Genomic DNA, 24,738 nt, shown 5'->3' with positions numbered 1-24,738 from the left:
AACATGGTCTGCCTAGAAAATCCAGTTAAAACATGGATAGGACAAAGGAAATTTTAAGGTAAGATGTTTGCATCAACCATTTCTTCAGAGAAATTCTGTCTTTTGAGAGGAAAGCAGACAATCAAGAACATGGTGCCTCCTGAAGATGAAATTACTTTCAAAGAGATATATTTGAGTCAGACACTGATCTCTTCAGCATTTGGGCAAAGCTCTCAGGCCCCCAGTGGGATGGGATTGTCCTGTGCAAGGCAAGCAGTTGGACTCAATTCCAGCTGGACATACTCTGTGGTTCTGTGAGTCCAACAAGGCTCTGAGCTGAACACCTCAGTCTGCAGGAGATGCTGTGGCCTCCATCAGTCAGATGGCTAATGGCACTTCTGCCTTGAGTCGTGCAGCACACTTGCAATTCAGAAAAACCTAATCCTCTCAGGCTGGAAATCCACGAAGAAAACTTACTCCTGTGCCTCGTGGGTGGCGTGAGTTCCACACTTGCTGCTGTGTTACTCCTCTACACAGAATGCTGCTCAATGCTCACACAATTCATGCACAGAAAGATCTTTTCTCCTTGTGGAATTCCTGCCTCCCCCTGCTTCACAGGAGACATGAACTTACAGCATTCTTACCAAGCTGACACTACTCAGCTCTCTTTACACCTAGGCACAACTCCTCTGCATTAATTGTCCTAATCAAGCAATTTTGCCATGAAGAACAATTTGATATACTGTGCAGAGTATCTTATCTGGTCTCTGCATTGATATTTTCCTTCCTTCACTATGAGAAAGAACATACTCCAAGGTTTCCCACTATTCCACACTAATACACCTAATTATAGTGTGGAGGCTACAGAAAAAGTCTTCAAGACTGTCTGAAGCCATTTCATATATTTGTTATTATTAACAAAGCACAAAACTCAAATGCACTTGACTTTTATTTGCCCTTACTGCAGAGGGAACTAAAAGGGAATATAATATTCTTAAAAGAACAACTTAAGGTCACAGCAAGACTCCTTCTAACCATCAAAATGTATGAATGACCTAACCCAAGTAAGAACCAAGTGTATTGCCTTAGGGAAATCACATCCTGAGGTGGAAATACACTGTCCTGGGACAACAGCAATTAATGCTGCAGGGCAGCTCACCAGTCAGTGAACTGCAAGTGTTTCAAAGCTGAACCTGTGCCAGTGGGAGGCAGCAAGCACAACCTCCTCCTGCTGTGGGGATGATGTTTGCTGGTTTCTTTATGCTTATTAATCTTTCAACTTCCAGTCCACAAACTCAACAACCAAGAAGGAAATAAGACAACTATAAACCACAGGAATTTCAGTGACTTTTGATTTTTCCTACACACTCTAATTTCCTAGCTATTTCTTTGCTAGCAGCTTGTGCTATTTGTCATTGCTGCCCTTTTTCTCTGTCAAACTCTGTCAGAGTGAACACACTCTGCTGAGGTGTGAGCAGAAGAGACTTCAGACAATATCCTTCCCTGAATTTGTTTATATTGCATAGAACTTGAGATCCTAATTGGATATGCATATTAACATAAAATTTGGCCATCCTCTATTTTTACCTGTGTTGTGATTGTTAGCAGTAAGAGAAACAAAGAGATTTCACTGGTTTTCATGATTTTGGTCTTCAGTTGGAAGTTTTTTTTTAGAGAAACTGTGAATTTTTGTCCAGGAGAAATAATTTTTAGTCCAAAGAAAAATACATCTTTGGCTTGAGGACAATGAAAAGAGTAGAATTCTGCATCAACTATTAACATAATAAACGGCTTTTAAAAATAGCCCAGATGGAGTCCTCCCACGCAGAAGCAGCACAAAAACCAGACTGACTCAGCCCACCCTGAGAGCAGCACATGGATCACCTTCACCCCAGCCTGAAACCTAACATTGCTGCCACTAGATTTTGAAATGCCATGAATAAGCCCAAAACGATTTGTGAATTTGCTCTGCAAATCAACTGCAAGAAGTGATCTGTTTTGATCCTTCCCTCGAGGCCCATCCTAAATCAAAGGACTACAGCTTAATCTTTTAACTAGTTTCCTTTCTAATGAACCTGGAGCCTTACAAGTCTCTTGAGAAATCTGGTGTGGGAGTTCAGGTTTGCATATTTTTCTTTATAAACCTTGATTTATGGTTTATTAAAAAAATATATTTCCAAGGATTTGAACCCTTAAACGTAAGTGTTCATCAAGTCCAGGAGACTGCAAAGGTGAAAGTATTTTATTGGGCTTTCCTCCCCCTTGCTGCCCCTGCCTGCCAGCCAGGATGTTTTCTCTAGAGCTAAACACAGATGGACTTCTTAGAGCAGAACAAGACTGAGCTCAGACATGGACTCAGAGGGGCAGAGAACGAGAGAATGACTGTGAAGCAGAGGTTATACAGCAAGATTGCTAGAAATAAAACAGGGAGTGAAGGTAGAGAGTTTGGCACCTGAATAAGAAACAGGTCCTGCAGGAGAGGAGAGCTAAATATAGAACTTCTCTGCAGCACCAGCTGAAGTCACTGGTGCCTTTCAGAGGTGTGTGATGGAATCTTTGGGGATGAATTACAGAGCTCAGCTGGTAAACTGGCCTGGAGCCGAGCACCTCTCTCTGCACACATCTCAGCAGGAGTGGATTCCATCAAATGAGTCTGGCCAAGGACTTACAGAGAAAAACGTCGGCAAGTGTCCATCTCAACATCATTCTGCTGGAAACAAGCTGACTTTCAAAGTTGGCAATAAAACTACTAAAAAACCCAACTCCAAACCACACCACTAGAAAAGCCTGGCAGGAGTGCTGGGTTTGGGTTTTTCACGATGTCCTTCGAGACATTAGTTTTTAAAAGGCACCTTTTCAATTCTGTTGAGACAGTACAAATTCTGCTACAGGAGAGATTATATCAACAACAAATTGTCATAGTGCTGCCCTGTGATTCTCCTCACTCTCTCGGATGAACAATTACATCCATGTTTTCATTTCCGTGTGCAAATTAAAGAATCTGCCATAAATACACCTGATCAGACATAAACTGGCAGCATTCTGCAGAGGTCAATGTACTTCATTAAAGACACATAAGGAAATGAAAAACCAATTGTGTGACTGGAATCCACTGGTTAGAGCATTAAATAATTTCATGTATGTCCTGGCATGTACAGAGCTGTGAATGTGGAGTTAGAAAAGCCACTGCTGTGCTCTGTAAGCAGCTGGTGGTCAATTCAGGGGTCTGAGCCTCACAGGGGAGGCAGAACACCCCATGGAGATCACACCATGTTCCTCTGACAGCACTGGCATAATAAAGATGACATTACTCAAAACAAAGTTTAGCTGAGCAACTCCTCTGTTTTTCTTTGGAGATCTCTTGTTCTCTCAGGTAACTTCTCCCACTCTGAGGTTTCCATCCAGGTTTCCACCTCCTCTCTAACACAGCATCCTTCTAACCACTGGAGCTCAGGGTCTCTCTGCTTCAGCTTTGGGTCTCACCTGCAGCCAACAAATTCATCCAAAAGCAGCCTGCTCACCTGCACCTGAATTTTTTCCTTACTAAATCACCATGCAAGAATTATTTAGCACCTCAAAAAATGTGGCAGACAGCTTCAAATCAGGAATGTCCAAGAAGCCTGGAAAGGATTTCTCCTTGTTTCCTTGTTTTCTTTGCAGAAGGAGTTCAGCATTGTGTCCCTGAAGAGGAAGTGCAGCTGTGTGCTGGATACACTCTACAGCTCCAAATCTTTGCAGGTTTATTTGCCCTGTAATCTCCAGTGTTTAACATAAATCTTTGTAATCTTTCAGGAAAAAAAAATAATTCTGTCTTTCTCAGTGTTTTCAAACACACATGATGGGAGAAAGAATCAAACACCAGGAGCAATACCCAGAAAATACCTGTTAGTTCTTCCTGAACACCATGGCTTGGTAGTACTCCTTTCTGTCCTGGAGGACAAGGGCTGGCTTGAAAGAAGATGTGCAAATATTTTGCACTGTCCTACAAAGCTGGAGCTTCTTAAGCATATAAGCAAAACCAAAGAACTTGTTTGGAACAGGTTTGGAACAGGAATGTTCTATAGATAGATACCAGTGAGCAAAAAACCTGGATATGAAACAGTCTGAGCATGAATTTTTCCCCAAGAACTCAGATCTACTGAAAAAGCATTCAGTAACTTTACATAAGTGTTCCATGAAAACTCTGGCCTTTTGCAGTCCTGGTGCTCACTGAGGTCTGGGTAAAGCTTCTTCAGTTTCTTCAGCTTTCAGGTCAGGACATTTGAAAGAGAACAAAAAGTAGAGACAAATGTACTACCATGGTCAGTTAACTGCTTATGCAATCACCAAATAACATTAATGCACATTACTGCACAGAGTGCTCACCACAGACTTGAAGTAAAATGCACTGCTGTGGAAATACTTCAGCTTGGTTCAGAAAGCATCCCCAGCTCTGACAGATGATCCAGAACAAGGAATGAGGGGAAAACACAGCATTGAGGGAGCACAGACTAAGCTCTTCTTCTTTTCCAGCTCATCCAGGACAGAAGGAGCCTGCCAGACTCTCTGAGGAACTCTGCTGCTTCATTTTTGTGCTCTCAGAGCTATCAGGGACTGCTGAGGAGATGAAGAGCAGAAAGCCCTGGGTTAGGTGTGGGCTGGGCTAACCCTGGCACTGGAATGCACAGACAATTATCTACCTGAGCTAATTATCCTGAGGTGACCAATTGCACTGCCCAGTTTGGGGCAGGAGATCTCTGCCCTGTGCTCTGCAGCTCCTGACAGACTTGCCTGAACCCTTGGGCAACTGATTCCTGGGCAAGGAAACTCTTCAGTGACAGCTGGAAAGTTGAACTCCTCCTTGTTTACAGACTTGTCCTGACCAAAACATCAGGGAAGATTTGCCATGATCTCAGCCCAAAGGCACTCAGTATTTAAATCCTACACACATTCCCACTGATAAAGGTTTGTGCAATAATTCTGATGAGCCATGGCGCTGAGTGAGGTACAGAGAAGAACCTTCCTTATGAATAAAGAATTACATCTCCTGATTTAAAATGAGGACAGACTGAAGAAGGAAGTCTGATGCCTTCTCAGGAGAGTCATGGGATGGAAAAGCAGCAAGACAAAGGCCATCCTCCATAAGGAACACTCTTTGAAGATCTCAGAGTCCTTTAAAGATGAGATGAGAAAAGAGTATCAGGGTGACTCATTTGGTCTAAATGTCCTACTTCAGCTATGCTAAGTGCCAGATACTGTCTCCATAGTGAATATTTACTTTGAGATTCAAACAAAATAGCAAAAGGCACAGATAAAGGATTTCTCTCAAAGAGTACACAGGTAAGGTAGGAGATAACATTTCTTTTTGGGTTGCTGTGACCTGTTCAGGGGTAAGGCCAGGTCCAGTTTGAGAATTAAAAATCATTATCTTGAAATAGAAGTCCTACAACTACTCCTAACGCCATTATTTAAGCTTTTCTAATGCTACAGAGCACAAATTTGGCTTTAAAAAATTGCACAACTCACATTTACAGTTGCACCTTTGAAATTTACCACCGTGAAAACCCAGTTCAACAAACCACTTTAGTATTAGCTAGCTTTATCTTTGGTATTTTATCTTCATTTCCTCCAGCCATATAATTCTTAGATCACAGTCTGACAGACTGAGGTCTGCACGCTGTCTCCTGGACTGAGATGTTGTGTGCTTGCACAGTGAGAAGGATCTTCCAGCTGTAATCCTTATTTCAGGCCACCTTCAGCTGACAGCAAGAGCCAGAGACATTGGAAAAAGTCTAATTTTCAGGTGGGCAGGAATGACCTGGCAGGTGTATTAGTTAAAAAGCATTAGCAAAACACCACAATAGGATGCAGGAATCATGGCTGTGTGTAAAACACTGATCTCCAAGCCTCTCAGGAGCTAAATAAAGCCCTAAGGAGAGCTCCTGCACTGTCCTGAGATGTGGCAGGTACATGTGAATTCAGGAACAAAAGAGGTTTGTAAGCCATTTGAAATGCTGCATTCAGTGACTTTCCTTCAAAGCCTCAATTTCCTTCCTCAATAATCATTCCTCTGTAATCACTGTAGTACCTAATGACAGCCTCATTACAGCAACAATTGGATTCTTCCTGCTCAGGAGTATAAACAGAGTACCCTATTCTTCAAACCATGCCCAGCCACCTTAAAAAGAGATGTTTTTGATACAGCAGCACTCAGCTGGATGTGCAAGCACCAAGCACAGAGCCCAGAGCCTGGAAAAGCAGAGAAGGTGCAGAGAACAGAAGCAGTCGAGGGTAGCAGTTTGGGGACAAGCTGCAGCAGGAGCCACAGCCTGTTGCTATCCTGATTTCCTGAGCACTGGCTGCTCCTGTCCACCTCCCTCAGCCCCTCAGCAGGCTGATTCCCTCCCCAGCTCACACAGCAAGAAAAGAGGCTGTTTGTGGTGGAGTTTGCTGAACCACAGCTCAACCAAGAGCATGTGCTGAGAGCTGAGAGAAGGGAAGGCAACTGCCAGCTCAGGGGCACAGACTGCTGCAGAGCCACTGCTGGGGAGAAACATGAAAAAAATCATATTCTAAGTCCATGGAAAAATGTTGAATTGCCAACTCTGCTGTATTTCTGCATGGATAGAAGCATCATCTCCTCAGAACCTTCCAAAGATAATAGTTAAGTACCTAGCTCAGGTGATTCAGTGTTTTTGCTTCTCTTTCTGATGAGATGTCCAACAGTTTTGGGAATCAAATCCTTCCCTTCCCTCTTTATAATGGGAAACATTCAATTTCTCTACTGCTCAGGACTGCTATGATGACTTGCAGTCAATCATGAATCATGGTGGCAATAAGGACCATATTAACTCCTGAGGGAGTAAGAAAAGAGGAAATCAAGCTAAACTCTATGAGGGGGCTCTGATCTCATTTGCAGACAAGTAAATATTGAGTAAATCTTGGATTTTGGTGGAATTACTCTGGATTTGCACTGTCTGAGCCTGAACCTGAGCCAGGCCCAGACTGTGTTCAGGTAAGCTCATTAAATACATCCCAACCCCTCTGCCTCTGCTGGGAGCACTCACATGTTTAAAGTTAATCGTGTGCTTAAAGGCTTTGGAGGATCAGGGCAGGAGGGCTCAGCCACTTATGGGACTGAGCTGTTCTGCTTTATGAACTGAGCTTCTGAAGCAGGCAAGAGTGCAGCTGTCACCACTGCTCCCAGCGCCCTGAGACAGAAGGTTATCAGATAATCACTCAAGTCAAAGACAGCCTCTCTTCGGGGGAAACACCATTATACTGGTGGCAGCTTCAGCCCTTTGACTTTTGGTCTCTGTCCCTCCCTTCAGATCCTCCTTCACTGCACATATGGTCCCATGGCTGCAGCAGCTCCATGTGCATCCAGACAGGCAGGATTTAAGAGTTTCCTTTCATTTAGTACTGGAGAATGCTCAGGCATTGCTCACTGCTGCTTCCTGCCAGTGCCAGAACCTGGGAACAAGGCAAGGGGAAAGCTTCAAGCTCCCCACAGGAGGACCTGAGAGGTGCAGGAGAAAGCAGCATCAAGAACAAGGTTTTGCTGAGGGCAAGGGCAGTGAGGAAGGCACTGCACTGAAAGGGCTGCAGGCACACCAGCAGTCAGCAGCAGACTGCCTGCCTTCCATGGGGTGAAGAGCTCCAGGACAGACAGCTCAGCTGCAGCATAGAAGGGATGAAGATTCCTGTTGGCAAGAGCTGATGGGGTACTGAGAGCTGATGGGGCACCAAGAGTTAATGGGATACCAAGAGTTAATGGGATACCGAGAGCTGATGGGGTACCAAGAACTGATGGGGTACTGAGAGCTAACAGGATACCAAGAGCTGATGGGATATCAGGTCTTGGCTTTTCACCTCCACTGAAATCAGAAGATATGAGGAGAAAAACGGAAGCTTATGAAATGTGATTAATTTAGCATCAAAGGACCATAACCTGGATAGTTTCAGTAGATCATGTGAGTGAGCAGGGTCCATTCAATGACCCAGCAGGTTCCTCTCAGGCAGCTGCAGGTCCAGGCTGAAGCTGAGGCTGAAGGAAGCCCAGATGCACAGATGCTGAACCTCTCCCTGGTGTGCCACTGCCAAGTGTGCCTGCCCTGAATGTCCTGGACACAGGCAGCTGTTTCATGTGCCTCATCTTTGTTATTCCTCACTGGAACACAAAGTCATTTTTAGTTCTGAACAATATCTAAAGTTTAAAAACCTCTCACAATTCTCTGATTTCACACACAGCTCTCCTCCCCCTTCTTCTTCCCTTTTCTCCTCTAAAATGCAGAAACACACATGCATTAACATAATTAAATGAGCGAGCAGGGCTAATAGGACTGATTTAGTCTCAGAGAAAAGGATATAATTAGAGTGCCAAGTAACAGTACTGTCAGTGGTGACACGATGCTTGGAGCACCAAAGGGACATTCTGTATTACAACATAAAGGCTCCAAATTTCTGCTGGTGACAAAAGTGCCAGTGCACACGGAGTAGGTGGAAGAGGCAGCCTTGCACACAATGTGCCTAAACATCCCACCTTTCCCTCACCCCCAGGACTAGCTCTGCCACTCATTCCATTGCTAGGGATGCAGATAACAAGCCATTGTCAGGGGCAACCACAAAGCTGCTTGTTTTACATTAGCATCCTTAACATTTTCTATCTGATCAGGTTTCCTGTTGGTTGAGGAAAGCTGCCTTTCCTCATCACCAGCTGCTATCCCAGATTTCCCTTTCCCCATCCCCAATACGTATTTTGCCATGCTTGTCTGCTTTTCTGTGTAAAAAGGTTATGTATGCCTGGAGGGAGACTAAATGTTACCAAAAAAAAAAAAATCCCACATGAAAACAGAACTATGGGCAAGTGTCCAAGACTCTTGATTGTGTGACTGTGACTAACCAATGGGTGTTTTTAAAAAACATTTCTCATTTCATTTCTTCCCCTGGATGTAATAATACAACTCAAATTAGTTTTCCAGGAGCTGACTTCTTTTTATGTAACCATGTTTTATACAGATAGCAGCAGCAGCTTATGTTTAAACTATTCAAGAGAACAAATAGCTGCAAAATGTACTTCAGATGGCCCTTCTCATGTTAGCAGTGTATTCTGGCTTGAGGGAAGCTACAAAAACACTCTGTATTTTGCTGCTGCTTGGATGTAAATGTAAACAATGCCCAATGCCCACAGGACTCAGCATCCAGGTAAAGATGTCAGCTCTGCTTGTTTGATTGCACTGAGAGATCCACGGCGTTGTAAACTGCAGAATGACTCTGACAGAACAGAGCTGGAATGATGCAGAGTAAAGCAGCAGCTCAGCTCCTAACACAGCCCAGGGAGGGCAGAACACAGCATTAGGGAGGACAGAATCCCACCTGAGCTGCAGAGTCCCATCTGAGCTGCAGAGTCCCACCTGAGCTGCAGAGTCCCACCTGAGCTGCAATCCAGACTGGCAGGCATCACCCTGCTGGCACGAAGCTCCGATGGAAATTTCCACATTGTGGGAAGATCACATCATTGTGATTTCCTATTGTTCTCCTTGCTTCCACTCCTACCACTTGCTGTAGCTCCTGGGCCAAGGACCTTCCACATGAACTCCAGGCTGATTCCAAAGCTCTGGCTCTGGACCTGTTTTCCTGAGGTGTATTTGAGCCACATGTGTGTTGAGAATAATGATGACATAGCAAGCAGGCAAGCAGGTGTGAGGAAAAGAACATGAAACTAAGGCAGATTAATTTAGGAGACTTGGATCTGATTTTGTCATTCCCACTTTCACTTTTAGAAATAAGCCTAAGATACAAGAAGTGAAACAGGCCTGAGATGTGAGAAATGATGACCACCAGGCTCAGATGCCAGCTTGAGGTGGTATTTAAGTCTTTCAGCAAATAGCAGAACATTCCCCAAACACCCTACAAAAAGCCTGGAAAATCTTTTACCTGGTATCATCCTACATGCCTAGGGAGGCCAAATCCTGAAGTGATAAATGAGACTCCCCAAGCATTAACCCTGTATGAAAGTGGTTAAAAGGTGCAGAGAAATCCACCATCTAAACAAAAGAGCTGCAAAGTTAGAAACATGCAGGCTTTTCTCTGTGTTCCCATATCATTCAGCAGATAAAAAGGTGCATTTTTTATACTCTCTGCAGAGTCCTTCAGGTCTGCAATTTTCCACAAAATTTCCATTACGACATTTTACTAAGAGAACTTTGCTAGCAGCTTCCTGGTTGTCATACTTTCCAGTACCTTGAAAAAAATGTAATTTATGTCATAGTAACCAGTTTAAACATTTCTTTTCCTTTATCCTAACAGCACAATTGAGCTGTTAACTGCTGGGCTCACTCTGGAAGGTATTCTGCTAGGATTCAGCCTCTCCATTAACCTCGATGGACTGTTGCAGGTTTTGCATGGAAGGCACAGCTCAGATCACTTCACAATCAAAATTTGTCAAGCTTCATGCCAACAAACCTGAGGATGACACACATCAGCCTTTCAGTGGGTTGAATACCATTGCCAAGCAATTCACAGATTTTGAAGAAAAAGATAAATGCAGCCCAGGCAATTTGAGCTACAGCAGAGGCTAAAAGGATTCCTGATCAGGCATTTTCCCTCCCCAGCTAGAGACATCTTTCAGAGAAACACACTCAGAAATCACACAACAAAAACTGATCCCCCTCTGAATTGCCATCCACTCAGAGGGTGGCAGGACAAGCCAGTATGGCCATGGCTGCTTGTGCCTGTTTAGTGATGCAGCATTGCTGCAGGAGAGCAGGAGGGATAAACCAGGGGAGAGACATCCATCCTTGGGCATGGCAATAAAGGATGACAAGCTTCCCCTCAGAACCAAACATTTCCACCGAAAATCAATAACAATGCCATATGCCATGGAGGAAGGAGCAACACAGCTGTTGTTGGAGAGACACTGCAGATTTATGGAGAACCTAAGAAGAGCAACTCTTGGCTTCCAGGCAACAGCCAGGCTGCACTGATGCTCCCCAGGTCTTCACTCAGAGCCTGCAGAGTGTCAGCTTTTCCTAGCAGCTCCCAAATTCCTCACCACTGAACCAAACCAGTGCCCAGGAGTCTCACGCTCTGGAGAGAAGGCTCAGCATTGCTCTTTCCTTGCTCCTCTTGGACAGCCCACTGGGGTGGAAATTGCTGATTATTCACCGAAATGATCAGACCCAGCTAAGTGCTCCTCTCCAGCAGGAATCCAGTTCCCAGTGTAATTCCTCTGAAATAACCATGAGCTTCTGCTGGAGTTACACATGAGCACATGGAAAATCTGAAATACAGCTGTCAGTCCAGGATGCCAAGGGCAAACCCCACCTTTCTGTGCCTCACGGTCTGGAATCTTCCTGTTCACCAAATATCACTTGCTGAGCACCTGCAGAAGCTCAGCTCCATCATCTTCCTCGAGGAGCTTGAACAGTTCTGGGCTCCAAATTTACTCCTGAACAACACAAACCCTGACAGGATAGGAAATCCATGACATCTACTAATCCAGAAGAGTGCTTCAGATTCACCTTCGTGTTTACTGAGTTATGAAATCACAACTTCCATCAAGTCAGCCCCAGAACTGAGAGGACAATTGCACTTTTTTCAACCCCCAATTTTAACATGCAGTTGTATCACCACTGAAACAAGAAACCTCTCCCCCGGCCTTAAACCAGAATGTGCATCAGATTTAGTATTTCTGCTGAGATGATAAATGCTATTATAATAAAACACTTTTATTTAAAAAGACACAAATCTCCCAGAGGTGGTACAAAGAATTTTCATGCAAAATTTGGGGAATGTAACAAGGGAAAGCAATTGACTGAAATATTTTGGGCTAATAGTGACAGCTCAGCAACTGATGCCCATGATTACAGAGAGAATAATACCAGTGATTTGTAAGAAGAACTCCAACCTGCTCACTCTGCCATTCCTGCAGACTTGATTGTGGCAAAATCCAGCCCTGAATATTTTATCTTAAAACACTTGTACCAGCAGTAGCATTATTTGTCTTGGCAGATACTGGAGCTTATGCAAAAAGTAGAAGGCTTACCATGTGGCATATGAAGCAGTAATGCAAAACACATACAGAACAATAAGAGAAAATATAAAAAAAAAATAGAATTTAAAATAGCTTAACCTTATGTACACTAGATAAACAAGATATACCTCATTGGCAATTTCATATTAGTAAACACAGCATGAGAAGAGACCATACCTTTGCTTTATCTGAAAAGGAAAACAATCTACTCATTTTTTTTCTGCTCTGCATGCATTTCATTTCCCAAAATGCAACCAGGCGTGCATTACATTCAAGGTTCACCCTGCTTCACCCAAGTACAGCTGCCATGAGCATTCTCTAGCGCTATGCAGAAGCCTTATGGGGTGGAAGGTGTTAGGGACAAGCCGAATCTCAGTCTGAGTGCCACATTTTCAGCAGAGTGCAGCTTCAGGAACGTTACTGCAAAGACCCGACTAGGAATTGATGCTGTTTGAGTAGCAAGCAGCTTTCGGCAGCCAAAACAACGGGCAGTGTGTAATGATGAGAGCTGAAACAAACCCACTTCATTTGAGGAACAGCAGCGTCAGTTCTCCTCTGGAATGACCCCGTGGGTGGCTCAGTGTCGGTGAGCTGCACCAGACACTGCCAGGCAAGCAAAGGGACATGGAGTGCATCAGCTCCCTGCGCCAGGCTGGCAACACACAGCACACTCGGGGACATACATGGGAAAAGGAAATAAAACAAACAGAACATGGATCCATAGTGCCACAAACCTTCCGGCTCTGTGTTCTCTTTGAGGTGCACTTGCTTCAGTGGGCAGCAGAAGATTTCGTGACACTTAGCACGAAAAGGGGACTCTTTTTTCTTTAATTCCGCAGATTGGATGGAATCTTGCCGTAACATAATGTACTCCTGAGTGCCAGGGGGAGCGTCATCCATAACTGTGGTCACCACATAACAAAATGAACTCAAGTTAGAGCTCGAGGAAAGCAAGCCAGAGAATCAAATCAACTACATAAAGGCAGGGTGGGGGAAAGACAGGAGGGGAAGAAAGGTTCAGAGGAAGGAAAATCAACTTTAAGGTGCAAAGTATCTTAGGCATGGTGGTAGAAGGGTAGGAAAAAACATTTACTTTTATAAACAACGCTTTTCATAAACCTCAACACTTCATTTCATGCAGCTTTAATAAACAGTAGAATAAAACTCTGCTCCAAAAAGCAACAAATTTCCCTCTTATATTTGCTTTATTCTCCTCTAGCACCTCTATCTATTCCGCATGCAGATTCAGAAAAAAGCAAACCAAGCATGCTTTGATGGCCTAGCCACAGGGAATCTGTGTTAACATCAGTGGGCAATCATCCCCACGTGCAGCTAGTGCCACATCAGTGTCCCCACTCCCCTCAGGACCAGGGACATGCTTCATCAGGATATATAATTACACCCCATTCCTTAAAGCAAGGATGATAATCCAGTGGCATTTGACTTGATCATCATTTTCAACGGGTAGAAGAGTAGATGTACAAAGAGAAAGCACATTAATCCTTCTGATGGTTTTCTTGTAAAACAGCAAGTAATTTTTAAAGTTGATCTTATAAATCAATGCTGCCATTAATAACATAAATGAGATGCAGTCTGAAATGTTTTCTGAATGGGGTCAGACTATTAAATGGCAAAAAGATAAAATATATAGCATACAGGAATCTCCAGCTACCTCAAAGTATCACATTAGCAGAAAGAATAAAACACTTTTCTGCTATCTAAAAAAATGAAGCCTTAATAACAGAGACAGTGAGATTCCTCAGCTCACAGCTTTAGGCACAAATCATCTCACATGAAAAAAAATTAACTTCTTTTTCACAAGACAGCTCCTCACCACCAATTGTTATTTATAGTGTTACACAGATATAAAACTACAGCAAAAACTTAGATTCCCCCACCCTATGTAAAAAAACCCCCAAAATTAAAAAAAAATTAAAAATCCAAGAACTAGGAAAGTAAAATTTCAGTAATGAGGAAAGTAACTATTGATAGGTTAGTGTAAAACCACAGATGCACTAGCATGCACTGGGGAAGTTTACTTGGTTCTCAAACTGTTGGCCATTGATTCTAACAATTTAACTGCTTCCTAAATATCTGCCAATGCATGGACACCTTAACAACCTGCCAGATTGAAACCTGCATCCCCTCAAACAAATATTATCCCATTGCATTTCCATGCACTGACACCTGGAGCAAACCCCAAGGAGCACAGCACTCCCCCAGCCTGACTGCTGCAATGATGTGTGGATAACTGAAGTGGTGTCAGTGCTCTGAAGAACAGCTCAGAGCTTTCCTTACCATGATGAATGGCCTCCAGTCAGGCTGAGAATTCATTACAAAGCCAGGAGCACCCCTGAGCCCCCTGTGTCCTTTTCCCTGCTGTGCTGACAGCCAGACACCCTGGGGGAGCCACTGAAATCTCAGCTGCAGGACCCCAATTCTGGCCCCAAAACCAACCCACAGGCAAGTCTGAACTGCACAGAATCTAACGTGAAAAGCTTTAGAAACCTGATGGCAGCCATCTCTGAGGACTGAAGATCAGCAGAGCACAACCATGGAAGGATCATTATTGAACAACTGGGAAGAAGCACTTTGGAAAAGGGAGAAACATCACCAGGCATCTGCTGGGACTCTGCCAATGGGATAAAACCCACTTGTCTGAAAGGATCCCACACAGATCAGAGGAGGAGAGAAACCATACATTTTAGGGAATTGCTCATGGGTAGAACACATCAGTGTTCCACATTCCCACCTTCCCATGAATAAAACAGGGATAAGACTTCATTTATCTTTATTAATTACCCATGTCATGGACATAGGTAATTAATACACTGCTAAAGAACTTTTATATTCTCAGGTGAAAGTGATAAATAAATACTACATAGCTTTAAAAAAATGAATCCTTTTTTTCCCCTCCCCATCCCCTCATAATTTGATGGAGAACAAAACCCACAGCAACTGTGCATCCATGAGAAGAATTTGCTTAGCAGTAAGTATAAAATAACTGCAGTAAGTATAAAATAACTGCAGTAACTATTATGTTTCATACATCAAAACATTCAGCTTGCTAAATATCACCCTGTAGCACATTCCTTAGTTCAAATAAAATAATAATAATTACATTAATAAAAACTTGCTGTCAACAAGCCAGTAGGAAAAAAATTCCTTCTTCCTCCAAGCTTTCCTGAGAGAAAGGCATCTTTGGGATGACTGCCAGCACCAGGATGCTTTTTCAGATAAATTCAAACATATTTACTTAATATAAACACACCAGCTAAACAGTCCACTGGTTTGTGTCTTTCTTTCATGTCCAACTGCATTTCAGTCCCATCTAGAATTGCCAGAAACCATAACATCAACCCTGTCCATAGGCCTTGGTTTAGCTTCCAACTGAATAATCTTTGCTGTAATTCAGAGTTTAATAAAGCTGTAAGGAAATATCTTTGCCCTCAGTTTTACACAGAGAGGCTTCGGCTCTGCTAGCTAAAGGCTGTACCAACCACAGGGTAAATAAAATCCAGGCAAAATAAATCCTCCTGTTCCTCTTGGACTATTGTTCTTGTATGTATGACACAGTTTAACACAAAAAAATTCTATTTGCACAGATCCATTCCCTCCTTGAATTAACTTTTCAGGTCATTACCTTAAACATGAATTTTCTTCCTCCTTCGATTCCCTAACTTTTCATAGTCTGGTTAGTTTTACATGCTGTGAGCCCCAGGATACTTACACTTGCAATAAATTAGTTTTGCTGGCATTTTCGAAGGACTAAAGTTGTGTTTCTACACACTTGGTCTTCAAGCCACAGAGAGCATCAGAGTTCCTCTTAAATCCTGCATCCCCAAAGTGAAGAAAATCCCTTCTCTTTGGCACAGGGGAGGAAGCTGCAAAAAAACCCCATTCCTCCAGGATGACTCTTTCTGGAGAAATGAGAGCAGCAGTTGATGCCAGCAGTGTCACCTTCCTGGCAGTGCTGGGACACAGGACAGTGATGCTCAGAGCACCTCCTCCATCCTCTGCTGTCACCCACATCAAGGACAGAGGCCACAAGTGAGGTTACTCAGCCCCTGGGGCTGTTTGGAGTTATGCAGGAATTTTTTTTTTTTCCTTTTAGGGGAAAACATGAGGCTATCAAGCTGCTTTCAGGTCCTTACAGGAACAGTCTAAAAAAAAACCCTCTCTAAAATAACTTGCTTCAAATGAGTGCCTGTAGGACAGTAAAGGGTAGAAAGTGGAGTATTTTTCTGTAGTAACGTTTTCCTAGTTGAGACAGCTGATGAAAATCTCTCGGATGTACATGCAATAAAAATTCCCTTTGCTTCTTTTCATCACTGCTTTGTTTTCCCCCTAATTTTTCCCAGCTGAAGGTGTGATTTTTTTGTTAGCCACCTGCACAACCTAATAAACTCAGAGCACAACAATACTTAGAAGCTAATTGAAAAAAGAAATCTATTCTCGGGCTGTAACACACTCAAAACCTCTTAATGACACCACAGTCTATCCAAACCATTTCACTATTAAGCTTTGCCAAAATCTTGATGAAGTATTCTCACCGAACAGCCCTGGCACTTCTGCATCACCCAGAAATCTTCTTTGCAGCTTGCAGCTGTGTGCTCCCAACTTTGAAGTCTGGTTGACTCTGACTTCCAGTTTTCACAATGAAGACAAATATTACAGGAAGCACAAGCAGCCAATTCTCTAATTTTTATTCACAGCAAGCCATTTCTGGAGTCCATCATTTTGCATCACTCCTTTCTCCCCAACACACCACCAAAACCAGGCACCACACCAGCTTATTTCAAACTGAGAGAAACAAAGCAGCAAAAATACCTTGTGAAGGACACAACTTTCTTTAGCTGATTTTTCCAAATGAAAAGTAGGCTCAGAAAGAACTCTCATTCCATCTGGAAGCTGCTGCTGGCTGGGGTCTGTGACGGGTGAGAGGCTGCCAGGGACAGCCCAGCTCCTTCACTGACAGGGAAGCAGGGCTTGCTCTTTGTTCTCAAACCAATAGTAGAAATTTCCTCTATGGCAACTACTTCCTGTGCTTATTTTTGAGCTGATATTAAAAGGACAGTTTTATGGTGTGCATGAATAGAGCATTAATTTTGAGCTGGGCAGTGACTGTCTCCAAGAACTCAGATACTCAGGAAGCAAATCCCTTGCCCAGGAAAAGGCTTTTAGCACTTATCTAATGAGCTCTCCAACTGCTGACCTAAATTAGATTGCAGTTGGTTATTAGAACTTGAGGCTTTTGGGATTCAAGAGTCCTTTTCTATGTCTGGTGGGAAAAGGGGGGTAACCTCCTATTTATGGCATAAATATCACAGGAATATTTAAAATTCACCACTGCTGTCCGAGTAATACTCCTCGTGGTAAAGCCAAGGTCCCAAACTGCTGTGACTGCAGGGTAAGGCAGAGAGTCACCAACACTCCTGCAGGCAGCTGCAGCCTGGACATCAACATCTGGAAAGGTTTCCATCCCACATGCAACACTGGGTGTGTTTGCTACCCCAGCAGCAGCCCCAGCCAGCCTGAACATGAGCCTCTCCCAAAAACCCCAAACCAATCAAAGCCTGCAGCACAGGTGCCCCTAAAGATTCCTGCCAACCCCCAAACCTATTTCCCTGGGGGGGGGGGATAGAAATCCCCCTCCAAAGGTGTGCATGAGGAGCTGCAATGCTGCAGTCCTAATCCCAGGGCTTGGCCAAGGGGGGCAAAGCAGGAGGTTCTGCATGGCCACGAGAGCAACACCTTCACATCAGTGAGTTACAACAAACTCCACTAAAAGCTGCAGTTCAAACAGGTGCATTTCTCCTCTCCAAGACAGAGCTCCTCCCTGCTTTAGATGGATCACTCCAAATTACTGCAGTCCCTTCTGATACACTCGATGAAATCCTTATTAGAGAATCGGGAATGAAGGGAGACAAAATTATATGGTTAAAACCTACTTTAGGCAAAACATTTCATGCTAAATTAGTTCTTAAGGTTTGCGCAGCTCCACCTTCATTCCCACATCAAAGAATTTTTCTGATGATTTTAGATAGTGATTTATTTTCTGATTTGAAACTACTTTCCATTGTGAAATACGTTTATATTTTAAGTAAGTGACTGTCTTGTGATCAAAATTGAAAGCTGACAACTCTTTCAACCATGTTTCTTCCAACATATGCAAGTATTTCTGAACTTTTTGATCTCCTGAAAAAAATCTGAAATATCCTCTCTTTGGGTCAAACACACAGAATAAATTGTTTCAGATCTTCCAAAAATATTTGCACAGAACACTCCCCCTTGACCTAAAAGAGTAATTGGATTAACTGCTAGCAGTAATAGGCTGTTATCCTCTGAAAAGACTAGCCCAGATAAGGCTGCATTTAGATCCTTGTGGATAATAAAGACAAAGACATATGACATCAAAAATTTGTTGATAAATGCTGCTAAGAACACATCTCCTCTCTCCCCTGTGGAAATGCACCATTTCTGCACGGAGCCTCATTCCCCAGCTATCCCAGGCACAGTGTACCACCAGCCAGCCCTGGATTAACCCTCACCTGGCCACCACTGAGCCATGCAGGTAACCTCAACCTCCCTGTGCCACATGCACTGACAGCACTGAGAGCCCACCATGCCAACTGCTCTGAGGGACATCTGCTGCCTCCCCTGGCTTCAGTCACTGTGTGAAGAGTAACTCATCACATCTTCCCACCCTGGCAGAGCCTCAGACTGACTGACATTCACTGAGCAGTCACTGGATGTTCAGATAGGCAGCAATGAAGTTGCAACAAGAAGTCCAAAGGCAAACAAGGAGACTCCAGAGACTTGGGAGGGCTGGGAAAAGGATCAGGAGCACAAGGAGTGTTCTGCTCTCTCCCTCCAGCTGCAGGGAAAATAAGGGCAGAAACAGGAAAAGCCAGCTTATCAATACCTTGTCCTGGTGTCACCAGCAGAATGCTGTGCCAGTGGAGGTTGAGGTTAGATATTCAAAAACATTTCTTCACCCAAAGGGCTGTTGGGCACTGAAATTGGCTGCACAGTGACATTCACAGCCCCTGGAGGGATTTAAAAGCCATGTGGCACCAGGGGACATGGCCTAGGGGTGACCATGGCAGCGCTGGGGAATTGGGCTCCAGGATCTTGAGTCTCTTCCTACCTACACAGCTCTGATTCTAAGAGCTTGGCTCAGGAGAACTGCAGTTTCCAGGAGCTGCCAGGCAGTGCTGCCACCTCCTGCACCTGAGCTGAGCACAGAGATCCAGCAGGGCTCATCAGGGGCTACCAACAGCCACAATTGACTCTCCACCACCTTCCCCCTCCCAGCCATGAGGATCTGTGGTTTTGCTATGCCAGACATGCCCACTCTTATTTAAACTGCAGCTCAGTTCCCTGCTTGCTGTGCTTGCCCCTGAATGAATGAATATTTCTTCTCTGCCTGTTCCCAGTGGTTTCCTGCTTTTCCCATTGCTAAAATAAATGCAAGCTGGCTGCTTTCCAAACAGGTGGGTTGATCCATGCAGCACAGCAGACAAGACAGTAATTTACAGGGTAGCATTCATTTTTCTGGAGTTTGCATGGGAGAAGCCACAGGGAGCAGAGAGCAGCCCAGGGAGCACAGGAGTGTGACACTGGGGACACTGCAGGGAACAGGGCCCAGGGGAGGACACTGACAGAGCAGGACATGCTGGGCCAGCTTCAGAACATCAGCCATCCAAACTGCACAGCCACAGAGCATGTTGGCTCTCAGCACCAAGCTGTGGCTGCCACCTAACACACCAGCTGCTGGATCAGATATTCCTCTTTCTGCTCCAACAACACCTGAAAGAAGCATAAGGAGCTTCATGGAACAGAGGAGGAGATGGACAGCAGCTCCAGATGAAAATATGAGTTTGCTCAAAGCTCTCCTTCACCCTGTCTGCCACATAACCCAGACTGAGCAGCTCATGGCAAAGAATATCTGTGTCACAACAGTGAACTTATGTTCTGCACTGACAAAGTTTGGGAGAAAAAGCAAGGAATATCACTGTTTCCAAGAGAATGTCCTTGAAGTGTGGTGACAATCAGGTGTGCAGAGGAGAGGGTACAACAGCACTGCTGGGAAGGTCCAGGGATGAGTGGGAAGCTAACAGTTTTTGAGAGCTTCTGGGAGCTATAGCTTGCTGCTTATGAAATATTAGAATACTCGTGTGTATCACAACTTTAATGAGAATTTAATTATTAATGTAGCCCTATTTGGAATTAGGAGAATAGTTTCAAATGATGAGGGAAGTAGAGAGAAGTGGGAATGCCTGTAGCTTTTTTCTTCCTATTTACGGAGCATATATTGTCAACAGCTGGGCTACAAAGAGACAAACTTCCCTAGTGCTGGGAAGGAAAAAAAACCAAACAAAAACACAAAGAAAGAATTAAAAAATATCAGAATCCTCTAGGAAAAGCAAAACAAGGAATAGTAGCCTGAAAATGGTAACAAAACCATCAAATAATAGACTGCATCCCTCCTGGAAATCTGAAAGGATCAGTGATACCTCTTGGGAGGAGGAGATGAGCATCACTCTGCAAATCTGCTTCAGCCTTGTCACTCTGCAGCTCTTGGGCATTTCTCGTGGCAGAAGCAGACAAGAACAGAAACACCATTCACAAAAGGACAGGTGACACCTCCCAGTTATTTGCCCCATTTACTGAGGATTAACAAAAGGAAGGATGCAAGAAATAGAGTGCTTTAAAATTCAAACTCATTACAGAAAGAGCTGTTCAGAGAAATGGCCTCAGAGGAAATTTTTCAAAGCAAAGCACAGAAAACTAATCAGCAGAAGCAAAAACCCTGGGTGTGCCATGGAGAGGTGCACAGGGTGTTCTCACAGCCCTGGGAAGCAGCAGAACCCTGAACACTGCTCTGCCTCAGCTCTGACCAGAGCTATGCACACAGATGCTGAACAGCAGAAAACTCCTTTCAGGGAAAAAAAATAACCTGAAATTAAGATTACTCAATTATAAAGTTGGACATTATTTGTAACAGGTTAAAAATTAGGCTTATGCAGATAGGGTCACTATACACCAATACACATGTACACAAAACATTGCAATTTTTAAAATAAAATGAAAGGCTGCAATATTTGTTCACTATTTTCTTAGACTAAGTTTTAGTTAAGGTGAATTCCATCCATACGAGATTTTGCACAAATCACTTGTTGCACACCTCAAAAATCTACCGAGCAAGTTACATCCTCCTGAAAAATCCTCCTCAACTGTAGGCTGTGGAGTCATTCACACAACCAGGGAAACCTCTGCTACACTGCCACTTCTGTTTGCCAGGGTGTGTTACCTGCTGCAGAAGCCACTGCTGGAGCAGCTTTCTGCAGTCCAGATGCCAGCATTATGACTGAATAATTCACCTCAGATAATCTGACAATTGGCTGCTCTTCCCCCACATCTGGCCCATGCAGTGTTATTCCATCCACTTGAACAGCAGATCAGTTGAGGTGCAGCAGCACCCAAAACACCCCATTCCCCCATCCTGAAATAAAAGGACTGCATTTCAGAAGCCTGCACTTGACACAGTTTTAGAAAGAGTACTTGAAAATATTTTTCCCCTCTCTACACTTCCCTAAAGCCTTTCAGACATTGCACAAATCCATGGGCAATTATCTGTCACTGTTACTCAGTGCAGCTACAACACAATTGCTGCATATACAGAGAAGGGTTTTGCTTTTCACTGTTAATCAATTTAATTAGCAACAAGACAAATCAGCAGAAGATTACACTGCCTGTTTTCCTGTTACTGTCCACCTTAATGATCCCTTGCAGAGTCCAAGTAGATGTTCTGTATACTGAGATCTTTCTCAACTCCCCAACAACTTTCTTTTGTTCAGTGCCATGGTAATCTCAGGTATTGGCCAGCATACCTGCTCTGTATGGCAACCTCAGGGCACCACAATTACAATAATTTTCACACAGCATGGCCTTAAATGATATTATTTTCCTTAAAGTGGTAGCTTTGAAAGCACTGAAGCAGCTGCTAGATGACCTGAAAGGCAGGGCAAGAGAGGCAATCAGCACCAGGTCACTGACAGCAGCAAGGATTCTGCTCCTTGCTGTGAGCAGCAATGTGCAATGAGTGACTCGGCTGGGGATGGAGCAGGGAGGACTGTCACTGCCCATGGTCAGCCTGAGCAGACAGAACTGCAGCAGAAACTGCAGCAAACTTCACCTCAGCAAGCATGAAGCCACCAGCTCCTTCCCCTGCAAGTGCACCCTGCAGGGAGATGTCTTCAGCCCTCTTCCCCTGTGCAGGGGATGAGCAGGGGGTGAGCAGGGCGTGAGTAGGGAGTGAGCAGGACCTCCTGCCAGGCTCTGCACACACCTGTGACACCAAAGTGCCACCAGACAGCCTCATCCACAGGGACTGAAATCCTGTGTTTGCATACTGGCAAGAAGGAGTTCAAACCCCAGGCTGTGCTAAGACAAACCATAAATAAGTCAGATGGGTGGCTGGGGCCCAGCAGATCTCTGCTCTGCTCCCACAGCCCAGCCAAGGCCATCGTGCAGGAATTGCTCCTGACTGAGTGACACGTTGTCACCAAGGGGAAGGGCACAGCCACAAGGGCACAGTACAGAAATGAAATGTAGATCTTCCACAAACCAGCACGTGTTTCCACACAACTTAGCATGAAATGCAGGTGTTCCTACAGGTGATCTCCATGCCTGGGTGGCTGCCACTCCCTGAGCCTGCCCAGCTACCATCCACTGCCAGCTCTGCACAGGAACTCCTAAAAAACATGCATGCAAACGCTGAGGATGCAATGCACTATTTGGAATTAACTTGTCCAGAAACCAAAAGGCAAAATGATCACATAAGGTTGTTCTGTTAAAGCAGAAACAACAGTGGAGTTTATTGCCTTTGTGTATTTTTATACCACATTGCATAATGTGCTCGCATTGATGTTCAGCACCGTAAATGACATAAAAAACAACCCAAGGCAGCAAGTGCAGCAGAGCTCTACAAAAAAATCATCACATTTCACATTCCAGTGCATGAAGTGAATGCTGCAGTCCTCTAGCTCACAACAGTCTATCAAAGTTAGCAAAGACAAATGTGTGTCTTAGAGAAAAGACACTGTTTCAACACTGAGCTATAAATTAGCTTCTAGTTTTTAGGATGTAGTACATGGTCTTTATTGGAGTACAAGAAAAAGCCACTCTTTTCAAACTAAGAACATTGCATTCTGCGTATTTTAGCTGGGGAGCTGCCTCTGTCTGGGGATACCACACTCACTTTTGTACTGCTTTGAAATCATCTGTATTAGAGACAAGCCACTATTTTGAGTCATTACCCTATTTAAGGCTACTGGCTCTCTACGTACCTCAAAATAAATTAAAACATTTACTCTGAAAGTTGATTCAAAAACTTTAAAACATGAGAAGGATGCTGCTGCTGTAAAAGCCTGAAACTTATGCATTAATTCCAGCTCCAGTTAAACAAATTTAAAAAAATAAAAATCAAGGAAAGCTTCAGAGCAATTTGCAGCAGCTGAATATTTGGCCTAAAGAGCTGTCAAAGCAAGTGCTCAGCACACAGGGCCTGGAAACCCTCATTAGTGAGCACTGCTCTGTTCAGACAGCTCAGGTGTGCAAACCATGCTCTCAGCACTATTTGCACAATTCCTAACCACCAGTGCCAAGAGCCCTTCCAGTGTTTCTTGCCCTGCATGCCACATAAGCTTTTACAGTATTTTTAATATTAGCCCCCACAACTCCATTTGCATCTTATGTGACTGTGGGGAAACTCAAAGTGAGTTCATAACAGCTTCTCAAATAATTCATTTAGGGAACGAGGTCTTTGCAGGTTGCAAACAAACCCACCTTTCCTCTTACCTTTAAATTTACTAATCTGTAACTTCCATTCCACCAATGCACTCTGCTCCTGAACTAAAATCCTAAAGAGCATTTTACACAATTTTATTAGCATTTTAGTCTGCCTTTATCCATTTCACAATACACAACTGACAAAGAGTTGTGTTCTTGCTATTGCATGCACCTGCTTGCCACCCCACCAGGGAGAAGGGGATAAAAGCTGCAGAGCCCAGATGTGCTACCCCAGCCCCAAAAGGGTCCTACCTGCCTCAGTGTTCTGCAATCAGTCCGTGTGAAGCCCTGTGAGGAGGCAGCAGCAGTGACTTTGAGCTGCCTCTCCTTGTCCTGCGCTGTCATGCAGATGTGGACTGAGGCTGTCCTGACTGCCTGTGGATCTCCAGGCTGCTCAACACAATGATCAGAGATGACTCACTGTCACTCTCACATACATTAAATGGTTCTGTCGATTTTCTGACTTGACTGATTGCTGTAATTGTTGTGTCTCCCAGCTGAGGGTTGACACCAGGCTGGACTCAGAGCTCCTGCAGCCTGCTGGCTCAGCTGCTCGTGGTGCTGGGGCTCAGACCTTGCTGCCCTCACCCAGCACAAGGTGCTCTCTCCCACCAGGTGGGACAACAAAAGGGAGCTTCCCTTGGCCATATCTGGCATTTCAGCACTGAAATTTCTCTCCAGGAATGCTTTGCATATTGTATATTAATAGATTCTGACTAACAGCTTAGCTTCACATCATGTCTAGACAAAGTGTCCCGCTGTGGGCAGTAGCCTGGAAGGGCACTTGAAACAGCTGTGGGTGAACAAAACATAAACTGTGCTACTGACAGGTTGTGTGTATACTGTATCTCATTTGTTTGGTCGCCAAAAAGTGAAAATAATGAGAATTT

The 24,738-nt window shown here is 44.1% G+C and overlaps 1 protein-coding gene across 5 annotated transcripts in view; it reads right to left on the bottom strand.

Moving 5' to 3' along the window:
* Positions 1-24,738, bottom strand: part of FGF13 (fibroblast growth factor 13) — a 206,884-nt gene that overhangs the window by 77,089 nt on the left and 105,057 nt on the right. For 4 of the 5 annotated variants that reach the window (XM_085060763.1, XM_085060767.1, XM_085060766.1 and 1 more), the window contains exon 2: positions 12,727-12,894. The exons of the other annotated variant lie outside the window; for it this stretch is intronic. In XM_085060763.1, coding sequence (XP_084916889.1) covers positions 12,727-12,894 — 168 coding nt within the window. The remainder of the gene's footprint in view (positions 1-12,726; positions 12,895-24,738) is intronic. 5 annotated transcript variants of the gene reach the window in all.

Source organism: Lichenostomus cassidix, chromosome 4A (assembly GCF_008360975.1).
Source record: "Lichenostomus cassidix isolate B80296 chromosome 4A, HeHo_3.0, whole genome shotgun sequence".
Lineage (NCBI taxonomy): Eukaryota > Metazoa > Chordata > Aves > Passeriformes > Meliphagidae > Lichenostomus > Lichenostomus cassidix.
The sequence above is the reverse complement of the archived record's forward strand: the minus strand, read 5'-3'. Positions and strand labels throughout refer to the sequence as shown.